General features: G+C 43.6%; 1 protein-coding gene and 1 long non-coding RNA gene across 10 annotated transcripts in view; one reads left to right on the top strand and one right to left on the bottom strand.

The window, feature by feature from the left end:
• znf512 (zinc finger protein 512) overlaps positions 1 to 4,370 on the bottom strand; it is a 64,007-nt gene extending 59,637 nt beyond the window's left edge. For 2 of the 7 annotated variants that reach the window (XM_059645487.1, XM_059645482.1), the window contains exon 1: positions 3,912 to 4,242. In XM_059645487.1, coding sequence (XP_059501470.1) covers positions 3,912 to 3,921 — 10 coding nt within the window. In that variant the 5' untranslated portion in view covers positions 3,922 to 4,242. Of the gene's footprint in view, positions 1 to 3,641; positions 3,748 to 3,911; positions 4,244 to 4,304 lie in introns of those variants that run through there. The other 5 variants (XM_059645484.1, XM_059645483.1, XM_059645481.1 and 2 more) reach the window with 5 other exon arrangements.
• Positions 4,367 to 12,782, top strand: part of LOC125452866 (uncharacterized) — a 129,097-nt gene continuing 120,681 nt past the window's right edge. For 2 of the 3 annotated variants that reach the window (XR_009445696.1, XR_009445697.1), the window contains exon 1: positions 4,367 to 4,509. This is a non-coding gene — a long non-coding RNA (uncharacterized LOC125452866). The remainder of the gene's footprint in view (positions 4,510 to 12,782) is intronic. The other variant, XR_007247620.2, reaches the window with a different exon arrangement.

Consider the following 12,782-nt stretch of genomic DNA (forward strand, 5'->3'; position numbering starts at 1 on the left):
TGTGCAAGTGAAGCAAGATGTCCTTGCTCCCATACTCAAATCCTCTTATTATGAAGGCCAGTGTGCCATTTGCCTTCTTTGCCACCTACTGCACCTGCATGCCTACCTTCAGTGACTGGTGCACAAGGACACCTAGGTCTTGTTCCACACTCACTCATTCTCAATTTATCGCCATTCAACTAATGATCAACCTTCCTGTTTTTACTACCAAGCTGGATAACCTCAACATTTACTCACTTAATATTGCATCTGCACACATTTGCCCACTCTCTCAATTTGCCTAAGTTACAAATGAAGTATCTCTGCATCCTCCTCACAGTTCAACTTCCCACCCAGTTTTCTGTCATTCAGAAATTATATTCAGTTCCCTCATGTGAATCATGAATGTGCATTGCCAACAGCTGCGGTTCAAACAGATCCCTGCACTACCCCACAGGTCACTGGCTGCTACTAGAAAAGTAACCCATTTATTCCTACTCAATTTCCAATTCGCTATCCACATCAGTACGCCATCCCAATCCCATGTGCATTAATATTGCATGATTACCTCTCTAAATACTGAATATTGAAAACCTTCTGAAAGTTCAAACAAACCACACGTACTGGCTCTCCTGTATCAAGTTTACTCGTTATGTCCTCAAAAAACTCCAGTAGATTTGTAAAGCATGTTTTCCCTTTTGTAAATTCATGCTGACACTGTCTAACTCTGTCACTGTTTCCAAATGCTCTGATATTAAATCTTTTATCACTCTAGCATTTTCCCTAATACCAGTCTATAATTTCCCACTTTTTCACTACCTTCTTTCTTATTATACATACGTATCTCATGCTTGCTTGTATCCACCACGTCCAGGTGGTACAGAACAGATTCTTCCTGTACAAATTGTTTCTTTGCCAACTAAATTAAATGGCAACAGTTTCTCGCCATCTGCACTGCCCTTGTTATTTTGAATGCCTCTTTTAAATCTCCTCTCAACTTTCTCTTCTCCAATGAAAAGTCACAACTGCTCCAAACCTTGTTCATTTTAAGTTGGCTATCATCTCTAATTTGCAACTTCCAAAGTTCAAACTGCTTCATCTTTTCCAACTAACATTCGTTCCTTTTCTTTCTCTTCAGTTTTTAACCATTATTCAAACTCTGTCTTTTCGCCTTTCCTCTTCTTGTAACCATAATTTTAAAAGTTTCAGTTCTCTTTCTCTTTGCCATCTAACTCCTGCCTTTCAAGTTCACTTTCTAATTCCAGTTGTCTTATTTGCAATCCAATTTTCTCTAACTCCACTGCACTTGCTTGTTTCTCTGGTTATATGTAAATCCTTGACTAATTCCTTTACGATGGCCTCAACATAGAATTCACCAGTTTTAAAATGTCCCCACCCTCCCCTCATCCCATTTCCAACCCTCCCTCTCATCCCTACCTCCTAAACCTGAAACAACATGTCCATCTTATTTATTTCCTTCATCTTCATCTATTTATTTCCCATTTCCCCTTCCCCTCTACAATCCTCAAAAGGGTCCCGACCTGAAATGTCGACTTTCCTGCTCTTCTGATGTTGCCTGACTGGCTGTGTTCCTCCAGCTCCACAGCATATTGACTGACTCCAGCATCTGCCAATTCTTGCAATATCCAAGATAAGTAGCTGAACCTCCTCCACAATATCACACAACACTCAAGCCACCCAAGGATGTGTCCTCAGCCCCCTACTATACTCTCTTTATACCTACGACTGTGTTGCCAAATACCAAATGAACACCGCCTACAAGTTTGCTGATGACACTACCATAGTGGGACGATTAATCAAATGGATCAAACTGCAGAAGGGAGACAGACAGCTTGGTGACATGGTGAAATGAAAAAGATCTCTTTCTCAACATTGGCAAACTCAAAGAACTGATTGTTAACTTCAGAAAGAAAAGAGGAGAACACTGCCCCAACTACATCAATAGAACTGAGGTTGACAGGGTGAAGCGCGTCAAGTTCCTTAGAGTGACGATCACTGACAACCTGTCCTGGACTTCCTACAGACATGCGACAGTCAAGAAGGCACAACAATACCTCTTTTTCCTCAGATGACTCAAGGAATTTGGCATGTCCGTAAAGGTCCCTCAGCAACTTCTATAGATGAACCACTGAAAGCATACTATCCAGGTGCATAACAGCCAGATGTGTGGCAACTGCTCTGCCCAGGAGCATAAAAATTACAAGAGGTGGAATGCACAGTCCAGACCATCACAGAAGCCAATCTTCCAACCATTTACATGGTTTGCTACCATGCAAAGGCTGCCAAAGACCCACCGCACCTCAGTAACAATCTCCAACAACCTCTCCTATCAGGTAGAACATACAGAAGCCTGAACACACGTATGAGCAGGTTGAGGAAGAGCTTCTTCCCAGCCGTTATCAGACTGATGAATGGGCTCTCTATCCTCAAGTAATGTTGATCTTACCTAGCCCATGCCCTGTGCAACGTAAACTGTATGCTATGTTTTTTTAATCTGTACATCTTGTGCTTATGATCTGCCTGTGCTGCTCGTAAACAAAGCTTTTCCCTGTATTTTGGTACATATGACAATAAATAAATCAATTTTTCTAACTTGTGGTGATATTGACACACAATTAGAAAACAACACCAAACTGAGGGTTGCACTGAGATGACATCAAAATTACAATCACTCTTGACCTAACTCATGCCTCCAAGGAACACAAGAACAGGAATAGGTTATACTTTCAAGACATTTCCACCATTCAATGAGATCATGGTTGATTTGTAGCCTAACTCAATATACCTACTATATCCCTTAAAAAAAAGTGATCTGTTTTAAAATTAAACAACTGAACCTACATTCATTGCTGTTTGTGCAAGAGTTCAAACATCTACCACCCTTCGTAGGCAGCCCAACAGCCTACCCAACAACTAATCATTGAGTCACTGTAGTCTATTCCAATTTTTTTTTGGCCTACATTGCCACTCCTTTAAAACTACTTCTTTAATCGACTGTGACATAGTATCCAATAACACTGGAGGTGGGTTGGAATAATTTTTACAATACCAAATAGGTGCTGTACTATTAATTTAAGCTCACCTGTGACGCACAAGGTAACAACTAGACATAGGTAAAGTACTGGAAAGAAAACACTTACTGAACCACCAGACTTCAGCAACAAGTCAATGCTTTCAGGACAAGAATATAGATGCTTTTTTAGGATGCTTTGTGAATTCAAACAAACAGCAGCATACAAAAGACAAAATAAAATGATGAGACTGATAGGATATATATCCTATCAATCAACATTTTAAAGACAATTTAGTTGGAAAGTTTATTAAGTATCATTGGCCAAAATCAGCAGCCAAGCACAAATATTGAATCAGTAAAACCAGAGCAGAAAGTAAGAGAAGACGCAGCCAAATTTTCAAAATAAGATATTTCAATGCAACTTCATTGCAGAGGAATCAGCTCACTTTACTCAACAGTATGCAGCATCTCCCATTTAGCAAGCACAAAAACAAATATCACTTTCCCCAGAGTATACTGAAGACAGTGGACAGTTTAAAAATCAGTATAAATTTCTATTATTCCCTATATTAGTACACTTGGACAGGAAAGGTCATCCACACCAACTGTTCAAGCTTAGAAACTTAACTGTTTTCTCTTTGTAGGGCACATGTCCACTATTTCAATCAATTACAGCTTGAAAATGCTGTTCCTTCTGATCCAGATAGTAGTTAATCGATATGCTGCGGCTTATACTAAAAAAAATACACAATCAAGTGGGATTTTTAATAAAGCCTCCCCGGTTCTTGTATAATACACTATTAATGAGACAAGACAGTTTACATTTGGAAGAGAAGGAGACAAGGAACCAGAGAAAAATAAACGGATGCTATCTCTTTAAACTTTCACTTTTACTCACAAGAGACCATTGAGCGAATCAGCCCATGTAATAAAAACGCAATTCAGTTTCAGGGGCAACACATAAAATTAAAAGAAGGCATCCGACATTTTCCACTCTAATACTCATTTTATAATGATCACAAACGGTCACAACACTATTTTTTTCTCCGAACACATTTTGCTTTCAAAAATCCCTTCAAAACAAAAATGGCGTTAACAACAAAACCGCCTCAACAATATCCAAAAACAAAATGCGCTAAACAGAGGGAGGAACGGCGCTAGCACCGCCAAGCTCCTGCTCCTTCTTCCTTTTTAGGTACGGCGGTTGAGAGCACAAGAAATACAACCTTCAATGTATGTTAGGAGGCGTTATTTCGTATTAAATGATGAGTGAATACCACGATTACACTACCTCTAAACTCCCAAGCACCCGGTACAGCCTGACGCCACTCTACCAGGGTAAGGAGTGGCTCTAGACGACACTTCCGCTCAGTGCACACTGGGGTTAGACTGTGTCGGTAGTGCATTGTACAAGCCAGGAATTCAAGAGGGGAAGAGATCGAAGATAAACTAAAGAGAAGGATCTAGAGTAGAACGGAGTACAACCCAAATGCCAGGTAGACTGCGAAACAAATATCAGTGTGCAAATTAGAATACAGCATATGAATTGATGCACGAAAAGATTTGCATTTTTATAGCAATTGTTGTACAACCTCAAGCGACTTTAAAGTGCGTTACGACCTATAAAGTATTCTTTGAAGTATGCAGAAGCAGATTTGTGCACAGGAATGCTCCAGGATTGAAATTAGGAAACATTTCACACTAAGTATGCAGAAGCAGATTTGTGCACAGGAATGCTCCAGGATTGAAATTAGGAAACATTTCACACAAAGGATATTGTATGTTAAGGAGAGATAATAGGAATTGCATATGCTGGAGAATCCGAGATAACAAGGTGGAGAGCTGGATGAACACAAGCAGCATCTTAGGAGCAGGAAAGCCGACGTTTCGGGCCTAGACCCTTCATCAGAAATGGGGGAGGGGAAGATGCTGCTTAGCCTGCTGTGTTCATCAGCTCTCCACCTTGTTATGTCAGATTCTCCAGCATCTGCAGTTCCTAATATCTCTGATACAATTTTAACCCAACTGCAAAGCCTCTTCTAAGGATGCCTAACCTGAAGAAGTTAGTGTCCTCCCGCCAAACAAACCTCGGTGGATCTCTCTCCCATTGCAACTCCCTCGTAATCTATCCATCTTCTATCCGCCTCCCCGACTTTCCCTATTTATTTTAGATCCCTCTTCCCCCCTGCCCCCGGCCACCATTTCTGATGAACGGTCTAGTCCCAAAATGTCAGCTTTCTTGCTCCCAAGATGCTGCTTGGCCTGTTGTGTTCATCCAGCTCTACACCTTATTCGTTTAGGATTCTTCTTCCCAAAGGGCGTCTGATGAAGAATTTATAATATTGTTTGTCTTGTGTTGATGAAGTAAGAAAAATACTAACTTTACGTCAGAAACTTTGGCTTAATCTTGCCACAAGGCTGTAAGTGAGAGCTACTTCATACAACATTTTATCACTTACTATACAGTTTTATTAAAATAACATTGTAGTCAAATTTAACTTTTCTTCTTTCTTTATTTGTTCATCTTTTTACAACTTTGATTCTATCCATTATATTACAACTCCCACTCAGGATTCTGACTTGAGCATTTTCTTTAAATAGGACAACCACATTGGGGGTTTTCATTAGTCTTTCAAAATATGTTCTCATATGCTTTGGAAAAGGTTGAGAATTTGAGTGTTACCATAATCTTTCAGCCTCTGCTGTGCAGAAGACAAATTAACAGATCACTTCAGTTTAGCAGTCAGGTTCATACCTACATTTTTCAATAAATGAATTATCTTTTTAACTATATTGCTGACTGTTTCAGCTAAAAATGTTGTTTCTGCATGTCTGTGCTGTCACTAGATACCATTTTTGACTGTGGCTGAACAGTGAATGTGTTGTCTGTTTCACCTGTTGTCCAAGCAAGCTTTGTATCATGTCCACATTGGTTCTCCTAGTTGCATGTTACTCATTCTATTTCTCATATGTGCATATGTGATGCAAGTATCAATTGGAGTGTGGGGAAGTTGAGTTTTACATTTTCTTTCTGTGAGGAGCCTGTATAGACCTATATCATTTTGAAGTGGAGTTGAATGATCAGACAGAAATGCAAGCTGGATTTCATTGTTATTTTTCAGCAATTCTTTCACGGTAAAGGTTTTCTTTAAGCTTCACCATCAGCTGGAAGCTATATTGATGAGCAAGGAGTATGGATAAAAATCAATATAGTGTCACATACGTGGAGTAACTCCATTGAGACCATGCACGCAGAGTCACAACAACATACTGCATGCATAGAACAGACAGTGAGTAGAGCAGTTATACACCTACCCAGTCATGCAAGCTGCCCCAGGTTACCTAGGGGGTACATACACCAGCTAAAAGGAAAAAACAAAGCAAACAAAAGAAGCAGAACAAAGAAAAATACTCCAGCAGTCATCTTCCCACAGTCCCTGTTCGATGTGAGGTCAGGTCCAGTGGCGTATAAAGGTTTGGTTGGTGCGATGGTCCTGAACCTTATGAAAGCTGCAGACACAAACAGCGTGGGAGCAAAACATACCCGGCTCCCTGACTGCCTTTCTGTGTTGCAAAACCTGTTGTTTCTCCCTCCTTATCAAGCGTTCAAACATACCTAGAAATTTGAGATGGACGCGGCTGCCTCAGTTACCCAACCAGGCCCTTTTTCCCATTCTGGACAAGGGGTTTTATACAGAGGCCATTCCCCACTGCACCTTGGCAGCAGCTGCTCCAAGCTTTAGCGCATCCCCCAGCACATAGTCCTGGACCTTGGAGTGCACCAGCCTGCAACACTCAGTCAGGGTCAGTTCTTTCAGCTGGAAGACCAGCAAGTTGCAGGCAGACCAAAGAGCATTTTTCACTGCATTGATTGTCCTCCAGGCGCAGTTGATGTTGGTCTCGGTGTGAGTCCCGTGTCACAGAGCTGCTCGGGATAAACCTCAACAAATACCACTGCATCCCCCTCCAGACCTCCTGCACATAGACACATTCCAGGAGGTGACCATCCTTTTATATCTACATGGAAAGTCTTTAATACTGATCCTGCTTGCTCAGAGTGAACAGAACCGCTGACACTCTTGTTTATATCTGTCAGCCAACGACTCCTGATTGGACCAAATTAACAAATCCAATCAGGAAACTTATATCCTATGAGGTCCACCTGGCTAACCTTGTTACAATTACCATATCCCTCCCATTCTGAGTCCAAAGACTTATGCTGTGTTTTTTAATTACTATTCCCGGGGTGTTTTAGCACTGGGTCAGGTTCCTCCAACTCTGCTTCTGATATAGGTGGCATGTAAAATAGCTCACCTCTTGTGCCCAGAGGGTCTCAGAAGAAATTCATTCTTCTCTTCAGGCGGCAAAGGCATTGAGGCAGCCACGTCCATCTCAGATTTCTAGGTATGTTTGAACGCTTGATAAGGAGGGAGAAACCGCAGGTTTTGCAACACAGAAAGGCAGTCAGGGAGTCGGGTACGTTTTGCTCCCACACTGTTTGTGAGTCTGCAGCTTTCATTAGGTGCTTGTTCAGGACCATCGCACCAACCAAACCTTTATACGCCACTGGACCTGACCTCACATCGAACAATGCCTCTTATCCACGCCAGGCCATTCCCATGGTTCCTACACCAAATTTTATCCCCTGAGGTAAACTGTTTCCTAGGGTGGAGGTAGCTATAACAAGTGGGCATGATTTTAAAGTGATTGGAGGTAGATATAGGGGAGACATCGGAGATAAGTTCTTTACTGAGAGAGTGATAGGGGCATGGAGTGCGTTGCCAGAGCGGGTAGTGGAGTCAGCCTCATTAGAAGCATTTAAGTGACTATTGGATAGGCATATGGATGATAGTGTAAAGTAGGGGTGGAGCTTAGACAGACCTTAGGTTTCGGGTAAAAGTTCGGCACAACATCATGGGCCAAAGGGCCTGAACTGTGCTGTACAGTTCTATGTTCTATGCCTCTCTTGCTTAGTGGAGTCTTGTGTCCGACATTAATGTTCCTGATGCCGTTTCACCCCCACTCCCCCAGGTGTGGGAAGACCAGATTTAACCTGGTGTGGAGTCTTCTCCCCAACTCTGCAGGAAATTTCCCTGTAATTACATGATGGGTGGCCCTATAATCAAATAAGAACTGGAACAGTTTGGTATCTAGTGAAACTGTGGGGTATTTCTCGAAGCCTGCCTTCAAAGTTTGGACTACTCTTTCTGCCAGACCATTGGATGATAATGGAGCTTTCCTTATTTGAGGAATACCATTCGAGTTTAAGAAATACTCAAATTCCTTGCTGGTAAATGCTGATCAACACTTCTGGGATTATATGTATTACAAAAGATACACACGGGTTTTTCTGTCATCGTCCCCATGTTTGATGAGTGAATTCTATCAGAATGACTAAGAACATTGAGCCCGTGAAAGGACCTGCATAGTCGATGTGTAACTAAATCCAGGGTTTACCTGGCCATTCCACGAATCCGGGGAAGCCGCTGGTGTAAATTTCTCTCTCGTTGTCACTCTGGGCACTGCTCCACCAATGCAGCTATGCTTGCATTTCATCCTGGCCAGCAGACACAACTTCTGGCCAACATCTTCATTTTGGAAACCCCTGGATGTCCCTGGTGACGTTCAGCCAGTATGGCAGCGACCTTTGCTTGGGACAATCATTCTTGCTCCCCATAATTATATGCCATCGTACACTGTGATCTGGCCTCTCTGGGTCCAAAAATGTTTCAGTTCTGGTTGTGATGATCCTTTGGTTTCTGCCACCACCACCAGCTGTTTGTTTTGCCAGAACCAGATCTTATTGCGTCCAAAGACTGTGACTGGAAGTGTGTCCAGAAAATTTAAAACCGGTATGAATTGTTCCAGTGGTGGTACCACTGGCGGTGTATCTACCAGTTGGGAGGCGGCTCAATGTATCCACATTCGCTACTTGGCCTACTGGACGGTGTTTCAACCTGTAAATACACAACACATTTAATATTAGGTACCACTGCTGACTTCAGCTTGAAGCTATGGGCGGCACTGTCTTGTCCTCTTTAACTAGACCTGCCAATGGTTTGTGATCCATGATTATTACAAAGTTACATCTGTACAGGTATTGATTGAACTTCCTGACTTCATGTATAACTGCCAAACCTCCCTTCTCTATCTGGATGTATTTACTCTCTGCATTAACCAAAGTGCTGGGTGAACACGCTATTGGGCATTCCATTCCATTGGACCATCTGTGAGCTAATACTACTCTGATGACACATCGGGAGTCAATGCATGTTAGTGCCAGATCTCACTTAGGATTATGTGCGTTCATACCTTAGATGATGATAACTGTTTCTCCTGTCTTCTCTGAAGGCAGTGATTTGGCTTTGTGATCATTTCTAAGGTAACCCTTTCTTAAGAGTTGACGCAAAGGTACCAGGATGAAGACCAGGTTAGATATGAATTTTCAGTAACAGTTCACCAGTCTAAGAAAAGACGGAAGGTCCAGTACAGATGCAGGAGCCGAGGCACCTTTGATTGCCCTCACTTTATCTTCCATTAGGTAAAATCCAGTCTTGTTGACTGTGAGATCCGAGTAGGCCATTTGAGGAACCTAGAACAAAATGTTTTTCTTTCCAAGGCATATGTCTGCCTGGGAAAAACGTCTAACGACTTTGTCCAAGGTCTCCGAGTGCTCCTTATTGGTCTTAGCTATTATTAGCATATCATCGAGATAAATAGTGACAATGTATAGACGTTGGAAAACCTTTGTAGCATCAGCAAACACACTAACCCACCCCTCAACCTCCTCATCCAAGTCATTTATAAAAACTACAAAGTGCAGAGGCCCAAGAACAGCGCCCTGCGGGACACCACTCAGCACTGACCTCCAGGCAGAATATTTACCAGCTACAACCACTCTCTGCCTCCTGTCAGCCAACCAACTCTGAATCCAGACAGCCAAATCATCCTGTATCTCATACTTCCTGACTTTATGAATGAGCCTGCCGTGGGACACCTTATCAAATGCCTCGCTGAAGTCCATGTACACCACATCCACTGTTCGACCCTCGTCAATCTGTCTCGTGACTTCCTCAAAGAACTCAATAAGCTTTGTAAGGCATGACCTGCCCCTCACAAAGCCATGCTGACTCCCTTTAATCACGCTATGCTTTTCCAAATAGTCATAAATGCTATCCCTCAGAATTCTTTCCAAAACCTTGCTGACCACAGACGTAATACTGACTGGTCTGTAATTTCCACGGATTTCCCTATTCCCTTTCTTGAAAAGAGTAACAGCATTTGCTTCCCTCCAATCTTCCAGTACGACTCCCGTGGAGAGTGAGGAAGCAAAGATCTTCGCCAGTGGCTTAGCAACCTCCTTTCTAGCTTCCCAGTTCAAAGTAGGATAAATCTGGTCTGGCCCTGGGGACTTATCAATCTTAATGTTTGCCAAAATTTCCAGCACATCAACTTCCTCAATCTCAAGCCTGTTTTCCTGCTCCTCAAAGTTCTCATTCACAACAAGGTCCCTTTCCTTAGTGAAAACCGAAGCAAAAATCTCATTTAGGGCTTCCCCTATCTGCTCAGACTCCATGCACAAGTTCCCTACATTATCCATGATCGGCCCTACCTTCTCCCTGATCATTCTCTTATTCCTCACGTATGAGTAAAATGCCTTTGGGTTCTCCGTAATTCTTCCTGTCGAGCCTTTTTCGTGCCCCCTCCTGGCCCTCCTCAGTCCACTCTTGAGCTCCTTTCGAGCAAGGCCGGTAATCCTCTAAAGCTGTGCTAGACCCTTGCTTCTTCCACCTTACGTGAACTGCCTTTTTCTTTTTGACGAGAAACACCTCTGTTCCCATCATGCAAGGCTCCTTAATCTTAACCCTTCTTACCTGCGTCAGAGGAACAAATTTATGCAGCACTCACAACAACTGCTCCTTAAACAGTCTCCACATGCCTGTTGTGCCCTTTCTGTGGAACAATTGCTCCCAATCTGTACTTCTCAACTCCTGCCTGATAGCATCATAGTTTCCTTTTCCCCAGTTAAATATCTTCCCTTGGTAACTGCTCCTTTCCCTTTCCGTGGCTATGGTAAGTGTGAGGCTGTTGTGGTGTTGCCAAAGTGTTCTCCCACCACGCGATCTGACACCTGTACTGGCTCATTGCCGAGCACCAAATCCAAAATGGCCTCCCCCCTCATCGGCCTGTCCACATACTGAGTAAGGAAACCCTCCTGAACACACCTGACAAAAACGGCTCCATCCAAACCATCTGCACTAAGGAGGTCCCAATCAATATTGGGAAAGTTGAAGTCACCCATGAACAACAACCTTGCTACGTTTGCGCTTTTCAACAATCTGCCGGCCTATGAGTCCTTCGATCTCCCTACTGCTATTTGGGGGTCTGTAGAAAACCCCCAATGAGGTGACTGCTCCCTTGCTGTTCCTAACTTCCACCCATACTGACTCAGTCGATAAACCTTCCTCGGCAACCTCAGTAGACGAGTCCTCATCAAAAGTTCTTTCAGCCACCGTTATACTGTCCTTGACCAACACAGCCACACCTCCCCCTCTTTTACCACCTTCCCTGACCTTAAAGAAAGATCTAAACCCTGGAACCTGCAACATCCCATTCCTGACCCTGCTTGAGCCATGTCTCCGAAATGGCCACAACATCGAAGCCCCAGGTACCTATCCAAGCTGCAAGCTCACCTACCTTATTCCGGATACTCCTGGCGTTAAAGTAGACACACTTCAATCCAGCTTGCTGTCTGCCAGCACACTCCTGTGACAGTGAGGTTCTGTCCATGTCCTCCCTACGCTCATCCTCCTGTGTACTAGGACTACACCTCAGTTTCCCATCCCCATTCTGAGCTAGTTTAAATCCACCCGAATAACACTAGCAAATTTCCCACCCAGGATATTAGTGCCCCTCTGGTTCAAGTGGAGACCGTCCTGTTTGTACAGGTCCCATCTTCCTCAGAATGAGCCCCAATTGTCCATGAATCTGAAGCCCTCCCTCCTGCACCATCCCTGCAGCCACGTGTTCAGCTGAAATCTCTCCCTGTTCTTTGCCTTGCTATCACATGGCATGGGTAACAAACCAGAGATAACCACTCTGTTCTAGCTCTCAGCTTCCATGCTAGCTCCCTGAAATCCTGCCTGACATCCCTATCCCTCTTTCTACCTATGTCGTTGGTGCCTATATGGACCACGACTTGGGGCTGGTCACCCTGTGCCTTCAGGACCCCAAAGACACGATCCAAGACATCATGGACCCTGGCACCTGGGAGGCAACAAACCAACCATGAGTTTCTTTCATTCCCGGCAAACCTTCTATCAGTCCCTCTAACTATTGAGTCCCAATGACTATCACTGTCTTCCTATCCCCCTTTCCCTTCTGTGCAAGAGGGACAGACTGTGTGCCAGAGGCCTGCACCCTACTGCATGCCCCTGGTAAGTCATCCCCCACAACAGTATCCAAAATGGTATACTTATTTTTCAGGGGAACGACCACAGGGGATCCCTGCACTGACTGCTTTTCCCCCCTTCTAACAGTAACCCAGCTTTCTTCACGCTTAGGAGTAACTACTTCCCTGACTCTGCCTCCCGAATGGTCCGAAGTTCATCCAGCTCCTGCTCCAGTTCCCTAACGCGGTCTTGGAGGAGCAAGAGTCGGGTGCACTTCCTGCAGACGTATTTGGAATGGACACTAATGGCGCCCCTCACCTCATATATCATGCAGGAGGAACATTCCTCTACCTGCACTGCCATCCCTGCTAATCCCC

Source organism: Stegostoma tigrinum, chromosome 4, assembly GCF_030684315.1.
Source record: "Stegostoma tigrinum isolate sSteTig4 chromosome 4, sSteTig4.hap1, whole genome shotgun sequence".
Lineage (NCBI taxonomy): Eukaryota > Metazoa > Chordata > Chondrichthyes > Orectolobiformes > Stegostomatidae > Stegostoma > Stegostoma tigrinum.